General features: G+C 37.0%; 1 protein-coding gene and 1 pseudogene across 3 annotated transcripts in view; both read left to right on the top strand.

Annotated features, from left to right (window-relative positions):
- The window catches only part of GMPS (guanine monophosphate synthase), a 75,204-nt gene that overhangs the window by 7,701 nt on the left and 42,190 nt on the right, over positions 1–25,313 (top strand). For all 3 annotated transcript variants that reach the window (XM_032344093.1, XM_032344104.1, XM_032344102.1), the window contains exons 2-3: positions 14,378–14,559; positions 19,357–19,471. In XM_032344093.1, the coding sequence (XP_032199984.1) occupies positions 14,378–14,559; positions 19,357–19,471 (297 nt within the window). The remainder of the gene's footprint in view (positions 1–14,377; positions 14,560–19,356; positions 19,472–25,313) is intronic.
- LOC116581625 lies at positions 8,223–8,313 on the top strand (annotated as a pseudogene).

Genomic DNA, 25,313 nt, shown 5'->3' with positions numbered 1-25,313 from the left:
TTTTAGTCAGCATTTAGGTATACCACCTAGATTCTACTCTTTACTTTTCTTAAAAAAATATTTTTATAACTGCTTTATTGAGATACTCATATATCATAAAATTGTGCTGTATAAAAGGCACCGTTCAGTTGTTTTTAATGTATTCACAGATTTGTACAGCCATCAAACACAGTTAATTTTGGAACATTCTCATCAGCCCCAAAATAAATCCTGTACCTTTTAGCAATCAGTCCTCCTGTTTCCTGGCCTGCCTTTCTCTCCCAGCCCTAGGCAACTACTAATATGTTTGTCTCTACAGATTTGCCTATTCTGAACATTTTATATGACTAGACTCTTGCAGTATGTAGTCTTTTGTGACTGGCTTCTTTTATGTAGTGCAGTGCTTTCAAAGTTCATTTTTCTTTTGCATGTGTTAAGCACCTTATTTATTACCAAATAATATTCTGTTGTATGGATATACCACCTTTTACTTATTCATTCATCATTTGATAGACACTGGGTTTTTATACTTTATGGATAATGCTGCTATGAATATTCTTTTTTTTTTTTTAAGATTTTATTTACTTATTTGACAGAGATCACAAATAGGCCAAGAGGCAGGCAGAGAGAGAGAGAGGGAGGCAGGCTCCCACTGAGCAGAGAGCCCAATGCAGGGCTTGATCCCAGGACCCTGGGATCATGACCTGAGCCAAAGGCAGAGGCTTTAACCCACTGAGCCACCCAGGCGCCCCTGCTATGAATATTCTTGTACAAGTTTTTGTGTAGACATAAGTTTTCATTTCGTTTTGGTATATACATAGGGATATAATTGCTGGGTCAGGTAGTAATTCTGTGTTTAACCTTTTGGTGAATAGTCAAACTGTTTTCCAAAGCAGCCGCAGTATTTTACATTTCTGTCAGGAGTGCATGAGGTTCTAATTTCTCCAGATTTTTGCAACACTTGTCTTTTGGATTATAGCCATCATAGTGGGTATTAAGTGATATCTCATTGTGATTTTGATTTGCATTTCCCTAATGACCAATGATGTTGAACATCTTTTCTGAAGATTTTTATTTATTTATTTGACAGAGAGATCACAAGTAGGCAGAGAGGCAGGCAGAGAGAGAAGGGGAAGCAGGCTCTCTGCCGAGCAGAGAGCCTGACTCAGGGCTCCATCCGAGGACCCTGAGATCATGACCTGAGTCGAAGGCAGAGGCTTAACCCACTGAGCCTCCCAGGCGCCCCGTACATCTTTTCATGTGCTTATTGTCCATCTGTATATTTTCTTGGGGGAAGTGTCTATTCAAATCTTTGCTGATTTTTGAAAGTCAATTACTTGTCTTCTTATTGAGTTATAAGAGTTCTTTATTTTAATGATGTTTTTTTAAATTTTTTTTTAAAGATTTTATTTATTTATTTGACAGAGTTCACAAGTAGGCAGAGAGGCAGGCAGAGAGAGGAGGAAGCAGACTCCCTGCTGAGCAGAGAGCCGTTTGTGGGGCTCGATTCCAGGACTCTGGGATCATGACCTGAGCTGAAGGCAGAGGCTTTAACCCACTGAGCCACCCAGGTGCCCTAAGTTTCTTTTTTTTTATAGCCATTTTTTTTTTTTAAAGATTCCATTTATTTATTTGACAGACAGTGATCCCAAGTAGGCAGAGAAGCAGGCAGAGAGAGAGGAAGGGAAGCAGACTCCCCGCTGAGCAGAGAGCCGGATGTGGGGCTCTATCCCAGGACCCAGGGCTCATGACCTGAGCTGAAGGCAGGGGATTTAACCCACTGAGCCACCCACGCGCCCCTAGTGACAAGTTTCTTAACAGAAATATGCCTTGCAGATACTTTCTGCCATTCTCTGGGTTTTTACTTTCTTAATGGTGTCTTCTAATACACAAAAGCTTATAATTTTGATGTTTAACTTATTTTAGTCACTTGTCTTTCGGTCCTTTTTTCCCCCCCCCGAAGTTGTTGTTGTTTTTTTTTTTTTTTTTAAATTCCAGCTAACATATAACCTAATCTTAGTTTCAGGAGTAGAATTTAGTGTTTTATCACTTACGTATAATTCTCAGTGCTCATCACAAGTGCCCTCTTTAATACCCATCACCCATTTAGCTCATCCTTCACCCTCCCATCTAGCAATCCTCTTTGTTCTCTATAGGTAAGAGTCTGTTTTATAGTTTGCCTCCTAGGAGCATTTACTGATGACCTTAAATCTTGTATAATTGCCTATGTTTTCTTCTAAAAGCTTTGTAGCTTTAGCTCTTATGTATAAGTCTTTGATCCATTTTTGTTGTGAGATCCTAAGTTATAATATATATAAATTATAATTTATGTAAGTTACAGCATTTTCATGTTGTTGCATTATTGTCATGAACTGTGAGATATCGTCCTCCCAACTCCCAACATCTGATTGGGTGAAATAAGGCACCAGACTTACAGGTTAGTCTGAGGAGATAACCTTTTAAAAGGAAATTAAAGGTAATTAGGAATAAAAGTATAAACTTTTAATGGACAGTTAATTGGATGCTTAATCCACTTAAGTGGATTTCACCTGATAGATTTTGGTTTTGTAATGGAGTGGCTCTTAGATTTGAAGTTTGGCCTTGTTTTTGACACCATGGCTGAGCTCGACCATCTGGTGCTCCTGAAGGCTGAGGGTAAACAATTACTTATTGTAACATTGTTTTTCAGTTTGTGGAGACACATGATTTGAAAAAGGTCACTAGTAAGTATTTTGTTTTGCTTGTTTTTATTGAGGTAAAATGTTCATATGCAAATTGTATAGATCTTTAAGTGTACAATTTGAATTTTGACAAAAGTGTATACCTGTGTAACCACTACCCCAGTCAAGATAAAAACCATTTCTGTTACTCCCAAGTTCTTGCATGTCCCTTGGTTCCTTCAGCAGTAACCACTGTTCCAATTTCTATAGTCAGACATTAGTTTTGTCTGCTTTGAACTTTATATAAATGGAACCATATAGTGATTTTTGGCTTCTTTCACTCAGCATAATGTTTTTGAGATTGATCTATGTTACTGTATCAGTAGTTCATTTTTATTGTTGTGTAGTATTCCACTGTAGGATATGCTAGAATTATTCCATTCACATGTTGATGGCCATGTGGACTGTTTCCAGATTTTGTGGACATAGATGTTCATTACTTTTGGATAAACCTAGAGGTGGAATTACTGGGTCAGAGGATAGACCCTAATAGGTTTTGGTATTTTTATTTTGTACAGTTTAAAATATTTAGGTTATAATAATCTTGATGCCCAGAAGAAATAACCATTGGTAGAGTAAAATAAACTTAAAAAAAATTGCATCATAATATTTTGTTCTTAAGGGTATTTTGAAAAGTACCTTGTTCAGCTGTATTTTAATGGAAGTAGGATGTGGTTTGTGGGCAGACAGGCTACTTTTAGATTGGCTTTATAAACATGTATCAGTAGGAATGAACAACTTCTTTATTTAATAATAGCAAAAAACTGGATTTTAATTTCTTTCTTTCTTAATGCAGCCTTGGCATTAGTGCAGTATTTGCATATAAAAACTATTTTCAGGTGTTTTATAAGAACTTTTCTGTCTGTTCGTGGTATGGTAAATCTTGGGTTCACCAGGCCTACCTCTCCAGAGGTTAATTAATAGTGGTTCCTTTTCCCTGATGTCTTTCCTTCATTAGTTACCCCCTTAAAAAAAGATAAGTATGCATTTATGTTTTAAATTTCTAAAGCTAGAGAGTCAGTATAATGTGTATCTTAAGGACATAGAGAGCTAAGCATGATTATAGCCATTTTGAATAATTTTGCCCTGCATTCTTAGGTATTTCTACTATATATGGCTAGGGAAAGCAGAATCATAGTATGTTACAGATTGAGAACCTGCCGTGGATGCTTTGGTGTTAAACACTTTTTGTAAAATTTCACTTTAGGTGGTATTAAAAATTTTCAGAAGGACATGTGAGTTAATTTAGTACTGACAAGTTTGTGGGTCAGCTCAGCATTGCTGAGCTCCACTACTGTCACCTGTCTATTGGGACTACTAGGTTGATGGTGTTTTCATAATGGCAGACGCACAGGATGCAAGTAGAATCACCATTTCAGCCCTTATAGTGGTCAAAACAAATCTCATGGTTGAGCCCAATGTCAAGAGTGTGGAAATACATTCTGCCTAAAACAAGATAAACTGCAAAGTCATATGAGGAATGGCATGGATATAGGGAATAGTGAAGAATTAGGGCCAATGATACAATGTTACATATAGAATATAAAAACATGCATAAGTTGGGCACCTGCGTGGCTTAGTGGGTTAAAGCCTCTGCCTTCGGCTGGGGTCATGATCCCAGGTCCTGGGATCAAGCCCCACATCGGGCTCTCTGCTCAGCAGGGAACTTGCTTCCCTTCCTCTCTCTCTGCCTGCCTCTCTGCCTACTTGTGATCTCTGTCTGTCAAATAAATAAAAATAAAATCTTAAAAAAAGTTGTTTAAAAAACATGCCTAAGTAGAGGCTTTAAATATAGTAAAAAATAAATAAAGTAAAGGCTTTAAATATAAAGCTCCTAACCAGCTAAACAGATGTAAGCATGTGGTCAAACTTCTTTCCTATACATATACATAAAATGAACTGTTGCATAACTGTCACCTGTATTCAATAGTTGCGCCTAGAATTTTTTATATATATCATAAAAGATTTAGACTTTTTTGAGAATTATATACCATTTACAATTAAAAAGGTATGAACTAAATTAGTTTTTGATATTTTTTAAGCTTTCTGCATGTTTAGTCTGACACTTTTAAGTTAGTTTTTGATCTGAGTTGTCTAAGAACTGTTTTTCCACACATCATCTATGCCGTCAAGAGTTTTGATGATTCACCATTTCTTGAGAGTGCTCAGTTACTTCTGGAGTTTTTTTCCAGGCCATTGATGACTCATTCTGCAAGTTTTGATGCTAGTACTTCCTTGATCTTACCAGAAGATGTCAATGGAAGTTTTTTAGGTAGTAACCAGAATTCGGTCCTTCTTCAGGTGGTTTTTAAATGTTAAAGGGGTGCACTTGTCCAGTGATACTAACTACTAGGGTAAGAGACCACTGTACTCTCCAGGGGTCTTGCTCAGTGTTTATAGAATACATAGAGAAATGACATACTTGGTGAGTTATATAAAGCTTCAGAATGTCTATTCTAGATGAATTTCAGCCAAGCTCAGCTATATTTCTTTTGCTCAATCCTTGGGGCATCTTTCTGCTTTAAGGGAAGTTTTCTGAGACTCCAGGGAATCTCTTTCCCTTGAGGGATTTTATGTCAAATTGTACGTACGATGGCCATGGCAGTGACAGCTGTGTCACTGAGCTAATGGAAAATTTAAGATATAGTGTGATTTTAGAGATGTTTGGCTTCTTTCAGTTGGCATGTCTGAGATTGATTTGTCCATGTTGGGATTTTTCAGCTAAAGAGGACATTACCCTCTGTGGGATCATGGGGGTGTTTAAATAGCAGTTTAAGTTAAAGATTAGATCAAGGCCTTATAGGGCTTGCAAGGTATTTTGGACTTAATTGAACTTTATTCTGAGGGGAAATCGTTGTAGGATTTTTAAGCAGGGGGGAGGACTTAAAATCAGATTTTTTTTTTTTTTAACTTTTAAGCACATAGACTTGTTAACGAACTGATCAAAGTCTGGATCATCAATAGTGGAACAAAATGACATTGTGTCCTTGCCATTGTGTTTTATTAGGAAGAGGCATAGTTACATCACCAGTGTAAGATTGTTGCCAAAAGTTTACCTGGAATCTAATCATAAGGCAACAAATAGATTCTGGTTGAGGCATATTCTACAAAAAGCTGATTTGAATTTTTAAAAAAATGTCCATGTCCTAAAAGACTGTAAAAAAGTGAATAGATAGTTCTAGATTAAAGGAGACAATGACATGACAGTGTGAGTATAGAGTCTGTGGTTTTTGATAGGGTTCTGGAATTAAAAACAAAACAAAACAAAAAAGCCAGGGGCACCTGGGTGGCTCAGTTGGTTGAGTAGCAGACTTTGATTTGGGCTCAGGTCATGATCTCAAGGTCCTAGGATCAGGCTCCACCCTCAGTGGATGGGTATGTCTGCTTCTGGATTTTTTTTTTTTTTTTTAAAAGATTTTATTTATTTATTTGACAGAGAGAAATCACAAGTAGATGGAGAGGCAGGCAGAGAGAGAGAGAGAGAGAGAGGGAAACAGGCTCCCTGCTGAGCAGAGAGCCCCATGTGGGACTCGATCCCAGGACCCCGAGATCATGACCTGAGCCGAAGGCAGCGGCTTAACCCACTGAGCCACCCAGGCGCCCTGCTTCTGGATTTTCTCTCTCTCTGTGTGCCCCTCCCCATACTCTCTTGTGTGCTCTCGCTCTACAGTCTGAAAAATGAAACAAAACAAAACCATAAAGGACATTAGTGGTGACATTTAAGGAAATTCGTGTGTAGATACCATTAGTGTTAAATTTATTGGGTGTGATTGTGTATAGTAGTAATATAAGGGAATGTCCCTTTTGGTAGGAAGTAAGTACATGCTGCGAAATTTTTTTGGAAGAGAGGTATCTATAATTTATTTTCCAGTAATTCAGAGGAAGAAGTATATATAGATAGAAATAATGCAACGTTATACTGAACGTTACTACTGTTGAATTTAGGTGGACAGGGGGGTTTATTGTGGCATAGCTTTTTAAAAAAGTTTATTTAAATCTAAAATTTTTTGAGTTTATTTTATTATTATTTTGTAATCTCTACAACTAGGGTGGGGCTTGAACTCACAACCCCAAGATCAGGAGTTACATGCTCTTCTGACTGAGCCAGCCAGGCACCCTATACCATATTTTCAACCTTTCTGTAGGTTTCTGTAGGTTTAAAATTTCTCAAAAATAGAAAAGGAGGGTAGAACACAAGCATATGATAAGGTCAAGAGCTGAAGAGTCTAACTCTTTGACTTAGCCCTTTAATTGAAGGCTCAAACTTCATTCAGCGTTGTATGTAAGATGATAGTTTCTTAAGAAAAACCTTCAGTGGAGGGTATTATGCTAAGTAAAATAAGTCAATCAGAGCAAGACAATTATATGATCTCACTGATGCCAGGAATTTGAGAAACAAGATAGAGGGTCATAGGGAAAGGGAGGGAAAAATGAAACAAGATGAAACCAGAGAGGGAGAGAAACCATAAAAAAGACTCTTAATCTCAGGAAACAAACTGAGGGTTGCTGGAGGGAAAGGGGGTGGGAGGGAATGGGGTGGCTGGGTGATGGACATTGGTGAGGGTATGTGCTGTGGTGAGTGCTGTGAGTTGTGTAAGACTAATGATTTGCAGACCTGTACCCCTGAAGCAAATAATACATTATATGTTAATTAAAAAAAAAAAAAAAAACACCTCCAGTAAAGTTTGTTGACATTTCTTTTTTTTTTTTTTAATTTTTTATTTTAGTTTGTTGACATTTCTAAAGTACCTCAGGTGTTAGATAATTCTGTGAAGAAAATGTTATTTTTCCTGAGTTATAGGTGTGGTGAGATTATATAAGTAAATATGCTACTTCTAGTCGCCTTCTGGAAATGAAAGGATTATTCTGGGTAGTTGAGTATTTCAAATGACTAAAATGTCTTTGTGTGTGTGGTGGTGGTGGTGGTGGGGAGGGGGTCTTAAAATCTCTTTTAATCCTAAAACTTATTTTGGCAACTGAAGTTTACTAAAGTGTCTTTTTGAAGAGCAAATACCTGAATAAGTTTAGTACTGATGAAATTCAACTTCCAAAATCATTTATATAGTGTAATGCTACTTTTCTCAGACATCTGCAGAATGTTATTTCATTCATGTAAGCAAACTTTCTAAATTATTAAAGCTTACTTCTTTTGAGTCCCAAAATATTAAAAATTAAGATAACTTTGAAGGTAGTCTTCCAATATAGTGAATATTTACCCACTTTAATTCTGTAGTGTTAATTGTTTTGGGGTTTGAAAGGCCTACATTTACCTTTTACTTCTGCCATTGTGTCCTTAGGCAAGGGATACAGTGAATCTCATTTTCTTCATCTGTAAAATAGAAATACATATCATTATGAATGAGATAATATGTAAAGCACATGAAATACTAGGTGTGAAGTAAATGTTAGTTCCTTTTTGTTTTATTTTAAAAATTTATTATAAAATGTATAGTTGAGTGAATTATGAGTCGTGTGTGCTTTTTATCCAAAATATTGTAAGGTTTGTTTTCTTTAAAGCCCAGTAACTTGTTAAGGATATATGTTAGTACAGGGAAGATTAGCATGGTCCCTGTGCAAGGATGATCTGCAAATTTGTGAAGCAATCCATATTTTTCCATTTGCAGCTGTGTGGATGATGCTAGAGAGTGTTATGCTAAGCAAAATAAGTCAGAGAAGACAAATATATATGATTTCACTCTTACGTGGAATTTAAGAAACAAAACAAACGAGTGAAAGGGGAAAAAAGAAAGGCAAACCAAGAAACAGACTCTTAGACTCTTGAGATTGGTCATTCTGGGTTCATAGTCTAATTTTGATTCATAATCTTTTATGCCTCGTATAATTTTCTTAATATCTTTTAGTTCATTTAGAAATTATGCTTTCCAGTTTTGATCTGTTTCCCTTTTTGGCTTGCTCTTGTAGAGATGTTTTTATTCCTTATTCTCTCTTTTTTATTTTGAGTAACTTTGTATGGGATTTGACTTCTAAAATTTGTTTCTCTTGTATGTGAATATAATTTTCCTGAGTTTTTAGAAGGAATTTCAGTTCAGATAACTTTTATGGCTTTATAGAGCCCCCTCTTCCGTTAAAATTAAGGCAGCTTGTTTTCTGAGGATTCCTTGCTCTGATTCTTCCCCCTGTTTTAGTTAATTAATTAAGTAATTAGTTTAAAATATTTTATTTATTTATTTGATTGAGAGCTAGCCAGGGAGAGCGGGAACACAAGCAGCGGGAGTAGGAGAGGGAGAAGCAGGCCTCTCATTGATCAGGGAGCCCCATGCGGGCCTCAATCCCAGGACCTGAGCTGAAGGCAGATGCTTAGTGACTGAGCCACCCAAGCGCCCCTTTTCCAGCTATTTTAGTTTGACCCTTCTATTTCCTTCTTCCTTGCCCTTGTCCTGCTTAATTTTGATTCTGCTCCCAGCATTTGGTCCTCATTTGTGAGCCTTGTTCTAGAGGGGAAACTGGCCCATTAGTTGAGGAGGTTCATGGGGATTAAACTTCCATCCCTTTAAGTCTTACCTTGGGTCTCCTACTACCCATTGTACTATGTACTATTGGGTATGTACACCTTCTCCCAGTGCGACTGCTGTAGTCGAATGGGCCCCTGTGCTTTCTTTTCTTTTCTTTTTTAAAAATAAAGATTTATTTATTTGAGAGAGTGTGCATGTGTAGGGGGAGGGGCAGAGCGAGAAAATCTTTGAGCAGACTCCCCACTTGAGTCTGTATCCCAAATTGGGACTTAATCCTAGGGCCCTGAGATCATGACCTGAGCTGAAAACAAAAGTCAAGGGCTTAACTGACTGAGCCACCTGCCGCCCCTGACCCCTGTGCTTCCTACTGAGTCCCTGTTTGACTATCTTGGAATTCTTTTCTCAGAGTTAATTCAGTGAAACTGGGTGGTTTCCCAGCCAAATGCTGTCACACTGCAGTTTGTGACAATGGTAGTTTATTCCTACCAGATTGTATTTGGGGAGATAAATTGTCATTTAGTTTTTGGTTTTGCTGTCTAGTTGTTCAGTGATACCTGGAAATTCAGGAACATCCAAAAATGATTCTATCTCCATTTTAGGATAATCTGTCAGATTCTTTTGCCTTATTTGTTAAATTAGGGTACTGATATGGTTTGTTTTCTTAATATTGTTTATTGATGTCTTAAAAGATAAGTTTATGAACATCTTTTACTTTTTAAAAAATTTAAAAAAATATTTATCTATTTATTTAAGATTTTATTTATTTTTTTGTCAGAGAGACAGTGAGGGAACACAAGCAGGGGGAGTGGGAGAGGGAGAAACAAGCTCTTGGCTGAGCAGGGAGACAGATGCAAGGCTCATCCCAGGACCCTGGGCAGACGCCTAACGTTTAAGCCACCCAGACACCCCCATTATTTACTTTATTATGATGACTTGAGTCAGTTGAGAGGGGTGTGAACCTTTTAGGCTTTTGTGTTTCTTTTTCTTTTAAGGATTTTATTTGTAGGTAATCTCTACAACCTAAGACCAAGAGTTGCATACCCTACAGATTGAGCCAGCCAATTACCCCTGTGTTTACTTTTTAATTGTATACATAGATAATAGATTTTTCTGCTGTGTAGTGTTGAATTTTGTTTATCTCTACTATTGAAGTGACTAACAACTTATTTTCTCATTACGGTCCTTTTTCTAATCTGTTAAGGTTTGGAAGTCTATCAAACTTTTTAACTTTGAAGTAGGAGTAAATGGAGCTCAGGTTTTGAAGGAAAGGAACTTTTGCTTACGTTATGGGTGACCTTTTTGCTTTTCCTCCCTGAGTTGTTGAAGTTTGTGCCATATAGGCAAGTTGATGGCTGAGGTAGAAAGAATGTGCCAGGGATTTAGTATTTCCTCAATGACCTCTGATGTCATATGATTGAACATTTTCAAAAACTGGCGAGAAAACAGTATGTTTTTCTTTAAAAATTCAATTAGGTAAAAATAAGTTGATTCAAAGAAATACAGATGACAGTCTTCACTATATAATAGTAGAATGACCATAACAATGATTGTGCAAGCTGAAACCAGGAGAAGTGATTTCTTTCTTTCTTTTTAGAGAGAGAGAGCACGTGCATGCGTGCACGTGCGTTTGCACACATGCAGAAGAGTTGGGGGAGGGGCAGAGGGAGAATCTTCAAGCAGAACCTTGCTGAGTGTGCAGCCTGATGCAGGCTTGATCTCACGACCTATGAGATCATGACGTGCACTGACACTAGGAGTCCGACGTGTAACTGACTGAGCCACCCAGGCATCCTGAAAATCTTAAGCAGGCCCCCGGCCCAGCACAGAGCATGTTGCAGGAGTCAGTCTCACCACCTTGACATCATGACATCATGAGGTGAAATCAAGATTTGGATGCTTAGAGGCACCTGGGTGGCTCAGTCGGTTGAACATCTGCCTTTGGCTCAGATCTGGGATCAAGTTCCACATTGGGCTGCCTGCTCCACGGGGAGTCTGCTTCTCCCTCTCCCTCTGCCTGCTGCTGTCCCTGCTTTTGTGCACTCTCTCTCTCAAATAAATAAATAAAATCTTTAAAAAAAGTCTCTGATGACTAACTGACTGAGCCACCCAGATGCTCACCATGCAAAGCAATTTTAATCAGTGGAAGGATTATGATGTTTGGGACCTTTCAAATATTTCATTAAAACATTAAATCTTCCTGTTAATTATACAAGTATAGAGAAATAAAATACTGTAACTGTTTAGTATAAGTTAAAACACAGTGAGAATTGTTTACTTTGTGAAATATGAATCAAGAGTATTTTGAACAGTGCTTTCCTTTGCATCTTTTCTATGCCTTGTTGGCTTTTGACTTTTTATCCTTTACGATTGAAATGTCATGAAATATGTCCAAGAGTTTTTTTTTTTAAGATTTTATTTATTTACTTTTGATAGAGAGAGAGCACGAGTAGGGTCAGGGGCAGAGGAAGAAGCAGGCTCCCAACCGTGGGAACTGATCCCAGGACCCTGAGATCATGACCCGAGCCAAAGGCAGACACTTAACCAACTGAGTCACCCAGGCACCCTTCCAAGAGTTTCTTTAATGTGAAGGATTTTCCTGGAGTTACTTTCTCTGGGACATTGTCATCCTTTTCATCACGGTTGCTTTGCTCATTGATAATTGATAAGTTAACCAAGTTCCTCTGGCTGCACATTTAGAGGCACTCAAACCACAGCAGTGTCAGCACTACCATGGCCAGTAATTTCTTCTGTAACTTCATTTACAGTGGATTCATATTTCACTTCCAGTGTCGAAGTTTTCATTTCTTTGCTGTATTTTCATTTTTGTTGGTCTTCCCCTGCCTTTGGATTATCCATAGGTGTAAAATGTCATGTGGATTTATCACCGGGCAACAAGTAGGTAATATAACTGTTCTCTTGCTATTTGTTTTATAGTATCCAATTGCAATAAACTCTAAAAGAAAGGACACATTAATCATTGACCACCATATTTGTTATTTATGTGATGATTTATGGATTGAAGAGCTGGATTGAATATGGATTGAATAGCGAAATTTGTACTTAGTGTAATTACAGCTAATATGTGGTAACTGAAATTTGAGCCTTGTTGCAGACTGATGTTAGTTAACTAACCTTGATATAAACTGTGATAACTGAAATTTATTCATGTCAGAATCATGCAAAGTGAGAACTCTGCCTACAATGTAAAAAACAAAAACAAACAGGTTGTACTAATTTGGCAAAAACTTTGACAGTGATAAAGGGACTGAAATCTGCGAAATTTACATACTAACAAAGTGGTCCTTCAAAAACAGTCTTTAAAAATTTTTATTTTTAAGTCTCTATAGCCAACATGGGGCTCAAACTACAACTATGAGATCAAGAGTCATGTGCTCCATTGACCAAGCCAACCAGGCTCCCCAAAACTTTCTTTTCTTTGTTTCCTCTGCTCCCCACTTCTCCTGCCTTCTTTTCCCCCACTAGACATGGAGCTCCTTGTAGGACTTGAACTCCCTATCCTGAGATCAAGACCTGAGCTGAGATTAAGAGTTGGACACTTAACTGACTGAGCCATCCGGGCACTCCAACACTTTCTATTCTTTATAAAAAAATAGATTAAGGAATTTTAGATAAATTCTTTAAAGAGTAGTATGTGCGTTTGTGTGTTGACTAAGGACAGAGGTCTGAAAGGAAAAAGTTTTAGCATTTCTTGCACTCTAATATATTTAATGAACTTCTTTCTGTGATCTGATTTTTCTATACTGTTCAGTATTCGTATGATTAAATCTTCATTTTTGTGATCAGAGTAGTTCTTTCTGGCCTGTGGTTTTGTTCCTCTCACAAATCGTCCTCTATAAGATAGCTGTGATTGTTGCTTTTTTCATTACTGTAGCAGAAATGTCAGTGATGTTGTGAGGTCTGCATTTATTTTTTCTTATAAATGGAAAAGGAAGAGACATGGATACAGATACATAATTTCAGATTTAGTAATACATAATTTCAGATTTCAGATATGTAAGTATCTGAAAGACAGGTTTATGCTTTTTTATGTGCAAATTTTATAGCTGAAGGGGGGGAAACCCCAAAAATGTTTATTGTGAACATTTAAAACATACTGAAGAGTATGAGAAGGAAAAATTGTAGGTTTACCTGTAACTCATTGCTTAGACACAACCGCTGTTAATATTTTTGTGTGTATCTGTTTGTATGTTTCTTCTTCATGTATGTATATACATTGTTGATTAAATATTTTAAAATGGGATTAGATTATATGCTTCCTGCAAGTGTTTTTTCAGAGTACATACATATTTTTAAAGTTTTGTCTTATGTAAAATGTACAAAAACAGAGTAGAAGCTAGCTGAAATAAGAAGACTGTGTATCTATCATCCAGCTTTGGTGATTTCAGTGCATAGGCAAACAGTCTTGTTTCATCCACATCCACCTACTCTTAGAATAATTTGAAGCTAGTTCCAGGTAACTATTCCAGCACATATAGTTAAAAATTTTACATTTTGCCAAATTGCTTTCCAGAAAAAGCCTTATTGATATATAGGTGACAGAGATAAGATTAAAAAACCTTTTTAAAATTCTAATGCTATGGGTTCGATGCATATATACATATAGATATAGATATAGATATATACAGATATGTGTATATATATACACACACATATACACACATACATGTATATGTGTGTGTACATGTATCTATATATAGATATAGCCTTTTCTTCTGGTAAAGCAAAAAAATCCTAATGAAGTGAATTTGAGCATGCTTATATTCTGGCAGCAAACTTCAGTTCCTCATCAGTATATCCCTCATAGGAATGCTGTGACTGTTAGATAGGATGACCATATATAATTCATGGTTCAAGCTAGGATGCTTTTGAGATTCAAAGGAGGCCCTGTTACAGTAATAATGCCAGTATAGCAGGCATAAACTAGGACTATATTTTGGCATAGCTGGGTTGTATGCCTATCATGTTAGATAATATATCTAAGATGCTTTTATATATAAAGTGACTATATTACATAGTCAGTAAACGCTGGCTTTCGTTAAAGTGTTTGTGTATGCCCACGAATGGATATGTATAAGTTAATAGTTTTTTGGTTCTGTATGTTTTTGGAGCTGACAGTGACCACTTTTTTTAAAAAAGGGGCTCTAATTGTTATAACTAAGAGGACATTTTCTTTAATATTTGCAGCTGGAGAATGCTGGAGGAGACCTTAAGGATGGCTGCCACCACTATGAAGGAGCTGTTGTCATTCTGGATGCTGGTGCCCAGTATGGGAAAGTCATAGATCGAAGAGTGAGAGAACTGTTTGTGCAGTCAGAAATCTTTCCCTTGGAAACCCCAGCATTTGCCATAAAAGAGCAAGGATTCCGGTAGCCCTTTCACTTCTATTTTCTATGAGATTGAGCTTAAATTGTGGAATTTTTTATTAATTTGCTTGAGCACTGAATTTTTTTTTTTTTTTTAAAGATAAATTTTGAGAGAGAGTGCGTTTGAGGTAGGAGTGGGGAGAGGTGTTGGGGCAGAGAGGGAGAGAGAATCTTAAGCCAACTCCATGCTGAGTGTGGAGCCTGACCTGGGGTTTTTTTTCAGGACCATTAGATCACTACCTGAGCTGAAACCAAGAGTCAGACACTTAAATAACTGTACCACCAAGGTGCCCTGGGCACTGAATTTTTAAAAATGAAAACAGGACATGAAATGGTTTTACAAAAAATTTTCTTCTATAGTTCTGATTAAAACAAAATTAAAGGAAAATTTTTTTAGTTAAAAAGATTGCCTTAGTTTTAATTGCATAGTTACAAGAACTTCTCATTTGAATATTTTATATTTTTTGGGATTTTTGGGTCAGACTTGAATTTGGCTATTATGGTCATTCATTCATCCCAGAACATTTGATCAAAGGAATATATACAGTGGCTAGAATACCTAAATGAGAAGAATTCTATGTTCACTGTGTCTCTTTTGCCTCTATCCCAAGAGACTAAGTTTCTTATTTTCTTCTTTTGAAAGATTGTATTTATTTATTTGACAGTGACAGAGCAAGAGAAGGAACACAAGCAGGGGGAGAGGGAGAGGGAGAAGCAGGTTCCCGGCTGAGCAGGGTGCCCAGTGATGCAGGGCTCAATCTCAGGACCCTGGGATCATGACCTGAACTGAAGGCAGAGGCTTAAGGACTGAGCCACCCAAGCACCCCCCAGGAGACTTATTTTCTAAAATTATGAAGGTTTCTCAAGTCTAATATAAGGTCTAATTCAATAATATATGCTCAGAACTAGTCAAAATGACAGCCAACTTATATTAGTTTCTTCCTTTAACAGTTTCTGGTTAATGCTATGCATTTTCTCATGGAATTGATGCTCTTTGTTTATTAGAGTGTTATCAAAAGCAAACAACTGGGGGCGCCTGGGTGGCTCAGTGGGTTAAGCCGCTGCCTTCGGCTCGGGTCATGATCTCAGGGTCCTGGGATCGAGTCCTGCATCGGGCTCTCTGCTCGGCAGGGAGCCTGCTTCCCTCTCTCTCTCTCTGCCTGCTTCTCTATCTACTTGTGATTTCTCTCTGTCAAATAAATAAATAAAATCTTTAAAAAAAAAAAAAAAAAAAAGCAAACAACTGCAGTTGTAACTTTAATTGGTTCTTGAAAATTAATGCTCTATTTCTTCCCAAATATAGTATATTTAATTTTTCTCAAAAACATAATTTTTTTCCATTAGAGAATGGTTAACATTTAAAGACTTCATAGACCTGTTTATTCCGTGATTCTTGTTCTGAGTTCTGAAATAGAGTGAATTGGAAAGCAGAAAAGAAATTTAACTGTGTCGTAGTCTTAAGATACAGTTAAAAACAGTCATCTCTTTTAAACTGTAGACTCTTTAGAGTAAGAAGGGACCCTTGAGCTTCTCTAAGGGAAGCTGTCTCATGTTTGCCAGTGAGAACCAGTTTTAGGGAATCAAAAAACTGTGAGAATTCTGAATGGCTTTGTCATATCTAAGCTCCTTCCTTCTTTCACTAAAAAAAAAAAAAAAAAAAAAAAAAAAAAAAATCTTCAGCAGACTACACCAGGCTAAATGTTTAAGAATAAGGTAGCCAAGGGACGCCTGGGTGGCTCAGTTGGTTAAGCAGCTGCCTTCAGCTCAGGTCGTGATCCCAGCGTTCTGGGATCGAGTCCCGCATCAGGCTCCTTGCTCAGCAGGGAGCCTGCTTCTCCCTCTGCCTCTGCCTGCCATTCTGTCTGCCTGTGCTCGCTCTCTCCCCCTCTCTCTCTGATAAATAAATAAAATCTTTTTAAAAAAAAAGAATAAGGTAGCCAAAAAGTGCCTGCATGGCTCAGATGGTTAAGCCTCTACTTTTGGCTCAGGTCATAATCCCAGGGGCCTGGGATTGAGTCCTGAATCGGGTTCCTTGCTCAGCGGGGAACTTGCTTCTCCCTCTCCCTCTGCTGCTTGTGCTCTCTCTCTCTCTCTGTCAAATAAACAAATAAAATCTTAAAAAAAAAAAAAAAGAATAAGGTAGCCAAATACTTGGTAATAGAATGCTAATTGCTTTTCCTACCACCTGATTATAAACAATTCCTAGGTCCTGCTTGTGTCTTTTTGTGTTTGGCTTGGGTTCTTTCTGTGTAGGAGTGTAGGAGCTATAGCCCTGTGGCTTTGCTTACTATACTCCTGCCTGCTAAGATACCTAGTTGATCATCCTTTTCCTAGAATATTAGTATTATGAGAGGAGAGACCTCTTAACCTACTTGTTTTTAGAAGTTTGACCTGCTTCAAATTCCTACCTGGAATGCCTTGTGGCTTTATTGGCTTTGTAATTGAAGTTAGTTTCAAAATAATTGCAGGGTAGAACTAGAAGACTCAGAACGAGTGATTAGCTCTTCTTGAGAGTTATTGAGATAAGAATTTTCATAATTGGCTTAAGTACTGCTTGAGTTTCATCCTTCACTAAGTCCATTCCCTTTTCTTTTTAATAGTCTTAAGAACCTTACAGTCCTGAGTTGTTTAGCAGATTAATGAGGGATGCTGGGCAGTCCCATGGTGGTTATCTTTTATAAAACTAAGTGTAATATACTGAAATTCAGAGGTCTTATTTATTAGGTATGTTTTATGGAAAATAGGTTATGCTTTTTTTTTTTTTTTTAGGTTATGCATTTTTAAAGACCTAAGTTGCATATCTACCCTTAAGGCTAACTACACCCTTTTAGGATTGTTATCTTTAAAGATATTACATTTATCATCTGAGTTAGTCTATCTCCTGCAAAAGAAACTAAAGACAACCAACAAACATGATGAATAGCATAATTCATGTTAGCAATACAAAGCTCAAAGAGTAGGGCCTTTGAGCTCACTTGAATTGTTATATTTTTTAAAAAATGTCCAATCTTGCTGAATAATTTTTATGAATTTGACTAGTACATCATTCTTCTGGATGTATTATAAGCCTATAGTTTGTGCATGTGTGTGTGCTTTTTTAAATTTAATTTAATTTAATTTTATTATATTTTAAAGATTTTATTTATTTACTTGAGAGAGAGACAGTGAGAGAGAGCATGAATGAGGAGAAGGTCAGAGAGAGAAGCAGACTCCCCAGGGAGCTGGGAGTCCGATGCAGGACTCGATCCCGGGACTCCAGGATCATGACCTGAGCCGAAGGCAGTCGTCCAACCAACTAAGCCACCCAGGCGTCCCTGTGTGTGTGCTTTTTAAAAGATTTTATTTATTTATTTGACAGAGAAAGAGAGACAGTAAGAGAGAGAACACAAGCAGGGGGAGTGGGAGAGGAAGAGGCAGGCTTTCCGCTAACAGAGAGCCCGATGCTGGGCTTGATTCCAGCACCCTGGGATCATGACCTGAGCCGAAGGCAGCCACTTAAGGGGCTACCTAGGCGCCCCTAGATTGTGTGATTTTTATATGGCAAGCAGCTGCTAATTATAAAGTGAGTTGCCTAAATTTGTAAGATTTTGGTTAGATATTAAAATGCATTGTAGGAATGTAGGTAAATCAGGATTCCTGCAAAACTGAAATCTCAAATGAGTTCGAGGATACTTTAGATTAAGTGATGAGTGTAGGTACGCCTCTATTGTATAAGAGGGCATGTGTGGCAGACTGGTGAGCAGTAGTCAAAGGTTCAGGTCTCTCTCTGTGATTCCTGTTGTTTGTAGCCATGAGTGAAGGTCAAGTGCTCCTATATTTTTTCCCCCTCTTCCTAAAGAAAACCCAGAAATCTGGATTTTTAAATATATATTTTTAAGATTTTATTTATTTATTTGGCAGACAGAGATCACAAGTAGGCAGAGAGGCAGGCAGAGAGAGAGAGAGAGGAGGAAGCAGGCTCCCTGCTAAGCAGAGAGCCTGATGCGGGGCTTGATCCCAGGACCCTGGGATCATGACCTGAGCCGAAGGCAGAGGCTTCAACCCATTGAGCCACCCAGGCGTCCCGAAATCTGGATTTTTATGTAAAATTCGTAATATTAAAATGTTCTCAATCCTTTGAGTGTATGCTGAGGACCAGATTAGATCTGTCAGTGGCCATGTGAAGAGCATAGGCCTCAGTTTGGAGACTTTTCCGTAATAACAGTTCGACTCTGAAGTTAACCCATAGAATGCTCTATAAATTATAATCTTTTGAAGTTAGAATACTGATCTGGGTTCTGAGAGAATGCCATATGGGCAAAATTCATTTATTAGCTCCTTTTCCTGGGTCTCAGGTACAACTGTTGGGAGTGCTGGATAGGTTTTCAACGACAAAGTTAGGTTATTCATCTGTGTCATCCAGGGTCTTCCTGTGACCTGCTCTACTCCTTGCTTCCCGGAAGACCTATGTTTTCTCTGTCTCCGTTTAGAATTCTCATTTCTCCTTCCTTAATGCAGAGGACAAAACAAATTCATGCTAAACCTTTACAGCTAGAAACATTAGTGTTTATGTATTTGAAGTTTGTACTTACTAACAAGTGAATGTTGAATTGATGGACTTTCACACATTGCAGTGAAGTAGAGTACAGGTGATTGAGTTGTGTAGGGGACTAGATCTGCTACAGTATATTGAAAACATCACAGAATCTTTGCATCTGTACTGAGTTTCCTTCAGTGCTTCAAGGGAGAGAGGGCATGGACTTTGGGATAAAAATGAGCAGTTAGAGGATTCTTCACTGACTCTCTTCCTTAAATCCACAGTGCAATTATCATCTCTGGAGGACCTAATTCTGTGTATGCAGAAGATGCTCCCTGGTTTGACCCAGCGATATTCACTATTGGCAAGCCTGTCCTTGGGATTTGCTATGGCATGCAGGTACATCTGTGAATTTGCCTTAAGAGTTGACCTAATTTATTCTGTTTGTGATTCTTATTGTATTAATATTTTCTGTCTTTAGAGTACTTAGGATAATGGATGAGCTAATTTGTGCATGTTGCAATTGTTTACAAATTGTTATAGCAGTATGGTAGAACTGACCTGGGTGGAAATCTGTTTTTAGAGAATTAACTATATTTTGCATATAACGTAACACAGTCCTTTAAAAAAACTTAGACATTCAAATTTACATGTTACAGAAATAGTGCACAGAGCTCCTCTATATTTTAACTCAACTCCCTTACTGTTGACATTTTTAGAAAGATTTATTTATTTACTTTAGAGACAGCACGCCTGCATGTGTGCATGAGCCAGGGGAGGGGCAGAGGGGATAGTGAGAGAATCTCAAGCTGATTCTGTGCTGAGGGCAGAGTCCCAAGGTTGGGGGGTGGGGGGCTTGATTCCATGACCCCGAGCCCCGAGATATCACCTGAGGCAAAATCAAGAGTTGGATGCTTAACCGACTGAGCCACCCAGGTGCCCTCCTTGCTGTTGACATTTTTAACTATTTGAAGATAAGTTGCACACATGATGTCCTGTCACTTGTTGTATTTCCCAAGAACTAGGGCTCTCTCCCATGTAACCACAGTCCAGATATCAAAATCAGGAAGTTAACATTGATTTAGTTTTGCATCTAATCCACAGGCTACATTTACATTTCACTGTTTGTCTCCTTAGTGTCCCTTGTAGATACTGTGTCCTGTCTAGGATCCTGTGTTATATTTAGTTGTCATGTCTCTTTATTAGACTTCTTTATTTTTATTTTATTTTATTCCTCCTTTATTCCTATTTTATTTTCTTCTTTCATGATCTTGACATTAAAAAAAAAAAGACATTCCAGTTACTTTATAGATTATCCTTCAGTTTTGATTTATTTGATGTTTCCTCTTTGTTAGGTTCAGGTTATGTATTTTTGGCAGGGTTGCTCAGAAGTGAGGCTGTGCTCTTCTCAGAGTAGCTCATTAGGAGGCACGTGATGTCAGTGTGTGCCATGACAGGTGATGTTAGTTTTGATTAGTTGGGTAAGATGTTGTCTGCCAGATGTCTCCACTGTATTGTTAATGAGTATGGATACCTTAGAATTGTATCAAAAACAAGAATAAATAGGGACTGAGATCTAGGTATAAAACTATTCTTCTCTAAGTTAGGTGTTTAGAAATCTGTTTTGGCTGCTTTGTTAACTTTTTAGAGGAGTATAGGTTTATTTGACAAGTAGAATGTGATTACTGAGTAAGATGATAGAAAGATAATACTGAGCCAGTAATATGCTAAATTCTTGCTTAGAATGATTTGTTGGGTAAGATCTGTTTCCTAAGGAGGTGGGAATAGAAATAAGTACATTTAAGAAAAGTTATCCCTAGTGATTGTTAAAAGTTATCTCAACTAGAAAATCATTTTGCTTATAATACATCTTACTTAACCATATCATCTGAAAATTGAGCTAGCTGGGATAGTATTCCCTGAATAATATAATTATTGATTGACATGTTATAGTATTTTGCCTTTTCTAGTGTCAGAAGCAAGGTAGTTGTTTTTTTTTTTTAAACTCAGAATTCTCTGCTGTGATAAGAATAGCCAAATAAATGTAGTGACTGGATTCATTTGTTTGTGAATGATCTTGATCTCTTTCCTTTTTGCCTACCTTTTTGCTTTAGCCTGTACTAAATCAGAAGGGAAGACAAGGTCAGAATACAAGTGGGATATCTAATTGTAAGATCCTAACTGACCAAATGGAATTGGTGTTAATTAACATACCACCTTTTTAATTTCATCATGATACTCTGGTCCTCCCTAATTGATTATAGAGAATTGTTTATTAACTTTTGATTTCAAATATATGTGACTTAAGATGATGTGTTCTTTTTCCCATTGACTAAGTTGTTTCAAGTCCTCGGATTGAAGATAATCTGAAATTTTAGTAAGCGAGCAAAACGGAGTCCTTTTTTTTTTTTTTTTTAACAATATGGTTGAAATTGCTGAGCTTTAATATGAATATTGTACAGAAGGAGGCTGTTTAAAAGGTAGAAAGTGAGCAGACTGGTATATTTTCTTTTATCTGGCTCTGGAGCATTCAGCGAAGAATAAAAAGTAAAGATCAGTGTTTGCTTAGGAATGAATATTTTTATTGTTCTTATACATGATACAAAAGCAGAATATTAGGAATCACTCCTCTATAAAATAGCTTTACCAGATTTCATTTCTTGCTAATTGTTCATTATAGTTTTCCACTTTGATTTAGAGGAAATAGTGATCATATGTGATGTATGAAGTACAAAATCTACAACAATGGATATTTTCTTCTCTAGGCAGCAAGCGTTTTCTAGTAAAAGACTTTTTCTCCTGGTAAAGTTCTCTGAAAAGTGAAGTGGTGGGATTATGAATTTGACTTGGATAATAACTTACTTTTGGATATTCTTATATGGTATTCTAATGAATACACTTTCTTAGAAGAGCCTACATCTTGATTGAGTTGAACATTGAAAACTGGTTGGCTTTTTTTTTTCCTTAAATATACTTTCGCCCTAGGGGGTAATGTTTTTAGATAATTTATTGATCTCCCATGCCAGAGTAGTCAGTATTAATCATGTAATACAACTTAAGTTAAAAGATGTTTAGTGTACTGAAAGGTATTACAACATTCTGTAAGGAAGAGTCTCACATATCTTTTTTTATGACCCCTTACGGTGAAATATGTCTGGAAAATGATGCTTAATTTAAGTGCTAGTGACTGACTGTTTCTCCCTTTTTCCAGTCCCCTATGTAATTTTGAGGCCTCCCTCTTCTGTCATAGTAGAGATCTTATGGTAGCCCCAGGTCGGCCTACTCATGTTAAATACGTAAAAGTAAAACCGTTTGCCTTCTGACCTCTGAATTTACATATATTAGGACAATAAAATAGGCTGATCTTGGTCCTTTAGATAATAATTGTCTTTCCATGAAATACTGGTGTAGAGGACACCTTCTAGCTAATATGCTGTTTTTAAAGGCCATTTCTTAGTGACTGTTAGTTGGGTAAGTTTAGCACCAAAGGTGTCATTCTAGTGTTTGCTTTTACTTCCAGTAGCATCCTGAAATTTTAGTATATTTCAGTTTCTTATGTATCATCTTTCCCATTCACTGGACTCTCTTGTGAGAGCCTTTTTAATAGCTTTCTGGTAATTCTTTTCTTTAGAAGAAAAAGTCTGTCTTGCCCATTGCTCCTTTTATCTCTATATCCCCTCACGCAGAGTAAGAAATAGAGTATTAGTAGAACTTTTGAAACTCTTTATATTTTTCTCCATTCATGTTGTTCTTCTCTTTTCTTACCAGAGGCAGTACTTTCCCTGAATTTTGTTATTCATTCCTTTTTTTTTCCTTTACAGCTTTATACATAAGTTTATATCTCTAAGTAATGTATTTAGTTTTGCCCATTGACCTTTTTATAAATGAAATCCTGCATGTATTATTACGAGCTTTGGGTTTTTTTTTTTTTTTTTAAGATTTTATTTATTTATTTGACACAAAGAGAGAGAAAAAGCAGGGAGAGTGGAAGAGGGAGAAGCAGGCTCCCTGCTGAGCAGGGATCCTGATTTGGGTCTCGATCCCAGGGCCCCAAGATCATGACCTGAGCTAAAGATAATTGCTTAACCAACTGAGCCACTTAGGCGCCCCATGAGCTTTGGTTTTAAGATTTATTCATGTTAATACATTTAATTTTAAGTTACTCATTTACTCTATTGAATTTATTGTTTAAATAGCACAGATTAATTATATATTTCACTGTTAGTATTGCTGATCTTTTTCATTTTTTGCTATCACAGACAATATTGCCATGAATATTTTTGTATTTGTCTTCTGGTGTTATACATACTCAAACTTTTCTCCAGGGTAACCTTGAGTTAAAATGCTGAATCTTGGCTTCACTAGGTTATATTTCCTCTAATTTACATTGCCAGAATTGTCTATAAAAATTCCTTGTGCTTTGTATCCCTGTCAAATCTTAACATTGTTAGATTTCCTTTTGTGTTTGCCTCTCTGAAGAGGTGTTAAATGGGATCACATTGTACTCTTAATGTTCGTTTTCCTTCTTATTGTAAAATTTGTATGTTTATTTGCCAGTAATACTGCTTTACTGTAAAGGCATGTTTAAGAGTTTTGCTCATTTTTCTGTTACACTGTCTTATTGTGTTTGTATATGCTAGATGCCAGTTGTTAGCCAATTATATATAGCAGATAACCTTTTAGATTGTGACTTGTCTCTTCATTGTTGTAATTTGTTTGTTTTGTTTTTTTGTTGTTTTTGTTTTTGTTTTTTGCTTTCTACAAAACATCTTTATCATAAGTGTTTGGTTTCTTTTCACACTATCTTATGAGATTTTTGTCAATTTACTTTTATTTAAAAGGGAATTTCTTTCCATTCTTCCTTCTGAAATCTAAACCTTATTGTAAAACTGACAAGACAGAGGAGCTGATCTGATTGTGATGGTGGATCTGGAATACTACATGCATTTCTTTTGAGGCATTTAGGACATTGGGTTTATGAGGAATCCATACTGAGAACCTTTCCTTAGGTTAAAGTAGAATATTACAACAAAAATTTAAGAAGATACATTGTTTCATTATACATAAAGTTATCCCTTCCTCCCACAAACACAAGCTTAGCTGGTTGTTCAGCTCTTTGCATTTCAACCACAAGTAGCGTAGTTAAGAACAGGAAACACACAGGAAAGCCTTCTTTTTTTTTTTTTTTTTTTTTTTGGTTGTTATTTATATATTTATTTATTTTAAATTAACATGTAATGTATTATTTGTTTCAAGGGTATAGGTCTGTGATTCATTAGTCTTATACACTTCACAGCACTCACCGTAGCACATACCCTCCCCACTGTCCATCACCCAGCCACCCCATCCCTCCCATCCCCTTCTCCTCCAGCAACCTCAGTTTGTTTCCTGAGACTAAGAGTCTCTTATGGTTCTGAACAGGTGAGATAGCTTTAAATTTTATTGCAAGCCCTTGGCTTTGTAAAAGCATTTAGTTTAGATTTTGTGGAGTTTTAAATTGTATTGAGTTCCAACAGTTTTACTCATCTTGATCATTCAGCTGTCTTCTAATTAAGAACAGCAAATTAAGGGAGGTAGAGGTACATAGGGTTCACTGAGTATATATATTTTATATATATATATATTATATATATATATATATATATATATATATATTTTTCATTTAGCAACTTTTAGTAACTGCTTTGGGCCACATTCTTTGTTAGGCCTCTGGAACTGTGAAGAGACCTGAAGACAAGGCAGAGAGAACATGGTCTGTTTTGGCAATTACACTAGCTTAAATGGCTGGAGTACAGATAAGGGGGAAGAAGAAAAGTGACTAGAGGCAGGGGGACTGGTTAGCCTGTAGCAGTGTTCCAAAAATGTGCTTCAGAAAGTATTTGATAACCTGAGTTTGGGTTTTTTGTTTGGGAAGTACTGGGCTAAATGGGTTAACAGGTTTTTTTCCCGGCTGAACTTAACCCACCCTTTATTGCAGTAAGCTTTATTACCAATGTCTTAAGAGGAGAACGTAGAGGGCAGCATTTGCTGATGATTTTGAAGGATATTCCACTGTGCATTATAAGAATGAACACTTATTTAGCCCTGTGCCTGCCTTTTTGTTGGAAGCTTGGTCATCCTGTATCCTGCACGGTTATGGCAGGTATCTTATGTTGTGGAACAGATATACCAAGATGAGTCGTGGCGATTATATCAAGGCAGAATTAATGACTGTAGAAATTTTGTGTGTGTTTATTTGGTG

The sequence above is a fragment of the Mustela erminea genome, chromosome 1 (assembly GCF_009829155.1).
Source record: "Mustela erminea isolate mMusErm1 chromosome 1, mMusErm1.Pri, whole genome shotgun sequence".
Lineage (NCBI taxonomy): Eukaryota > Metazoa > Chordata > Mammalia > Carnivora > Mustelidae > Mustela > Mustela erminea.
Note: the sequence above shows the minus strand (reverse complement) of the source record. Positions and strands in the feature narration are given on the sequence as shown.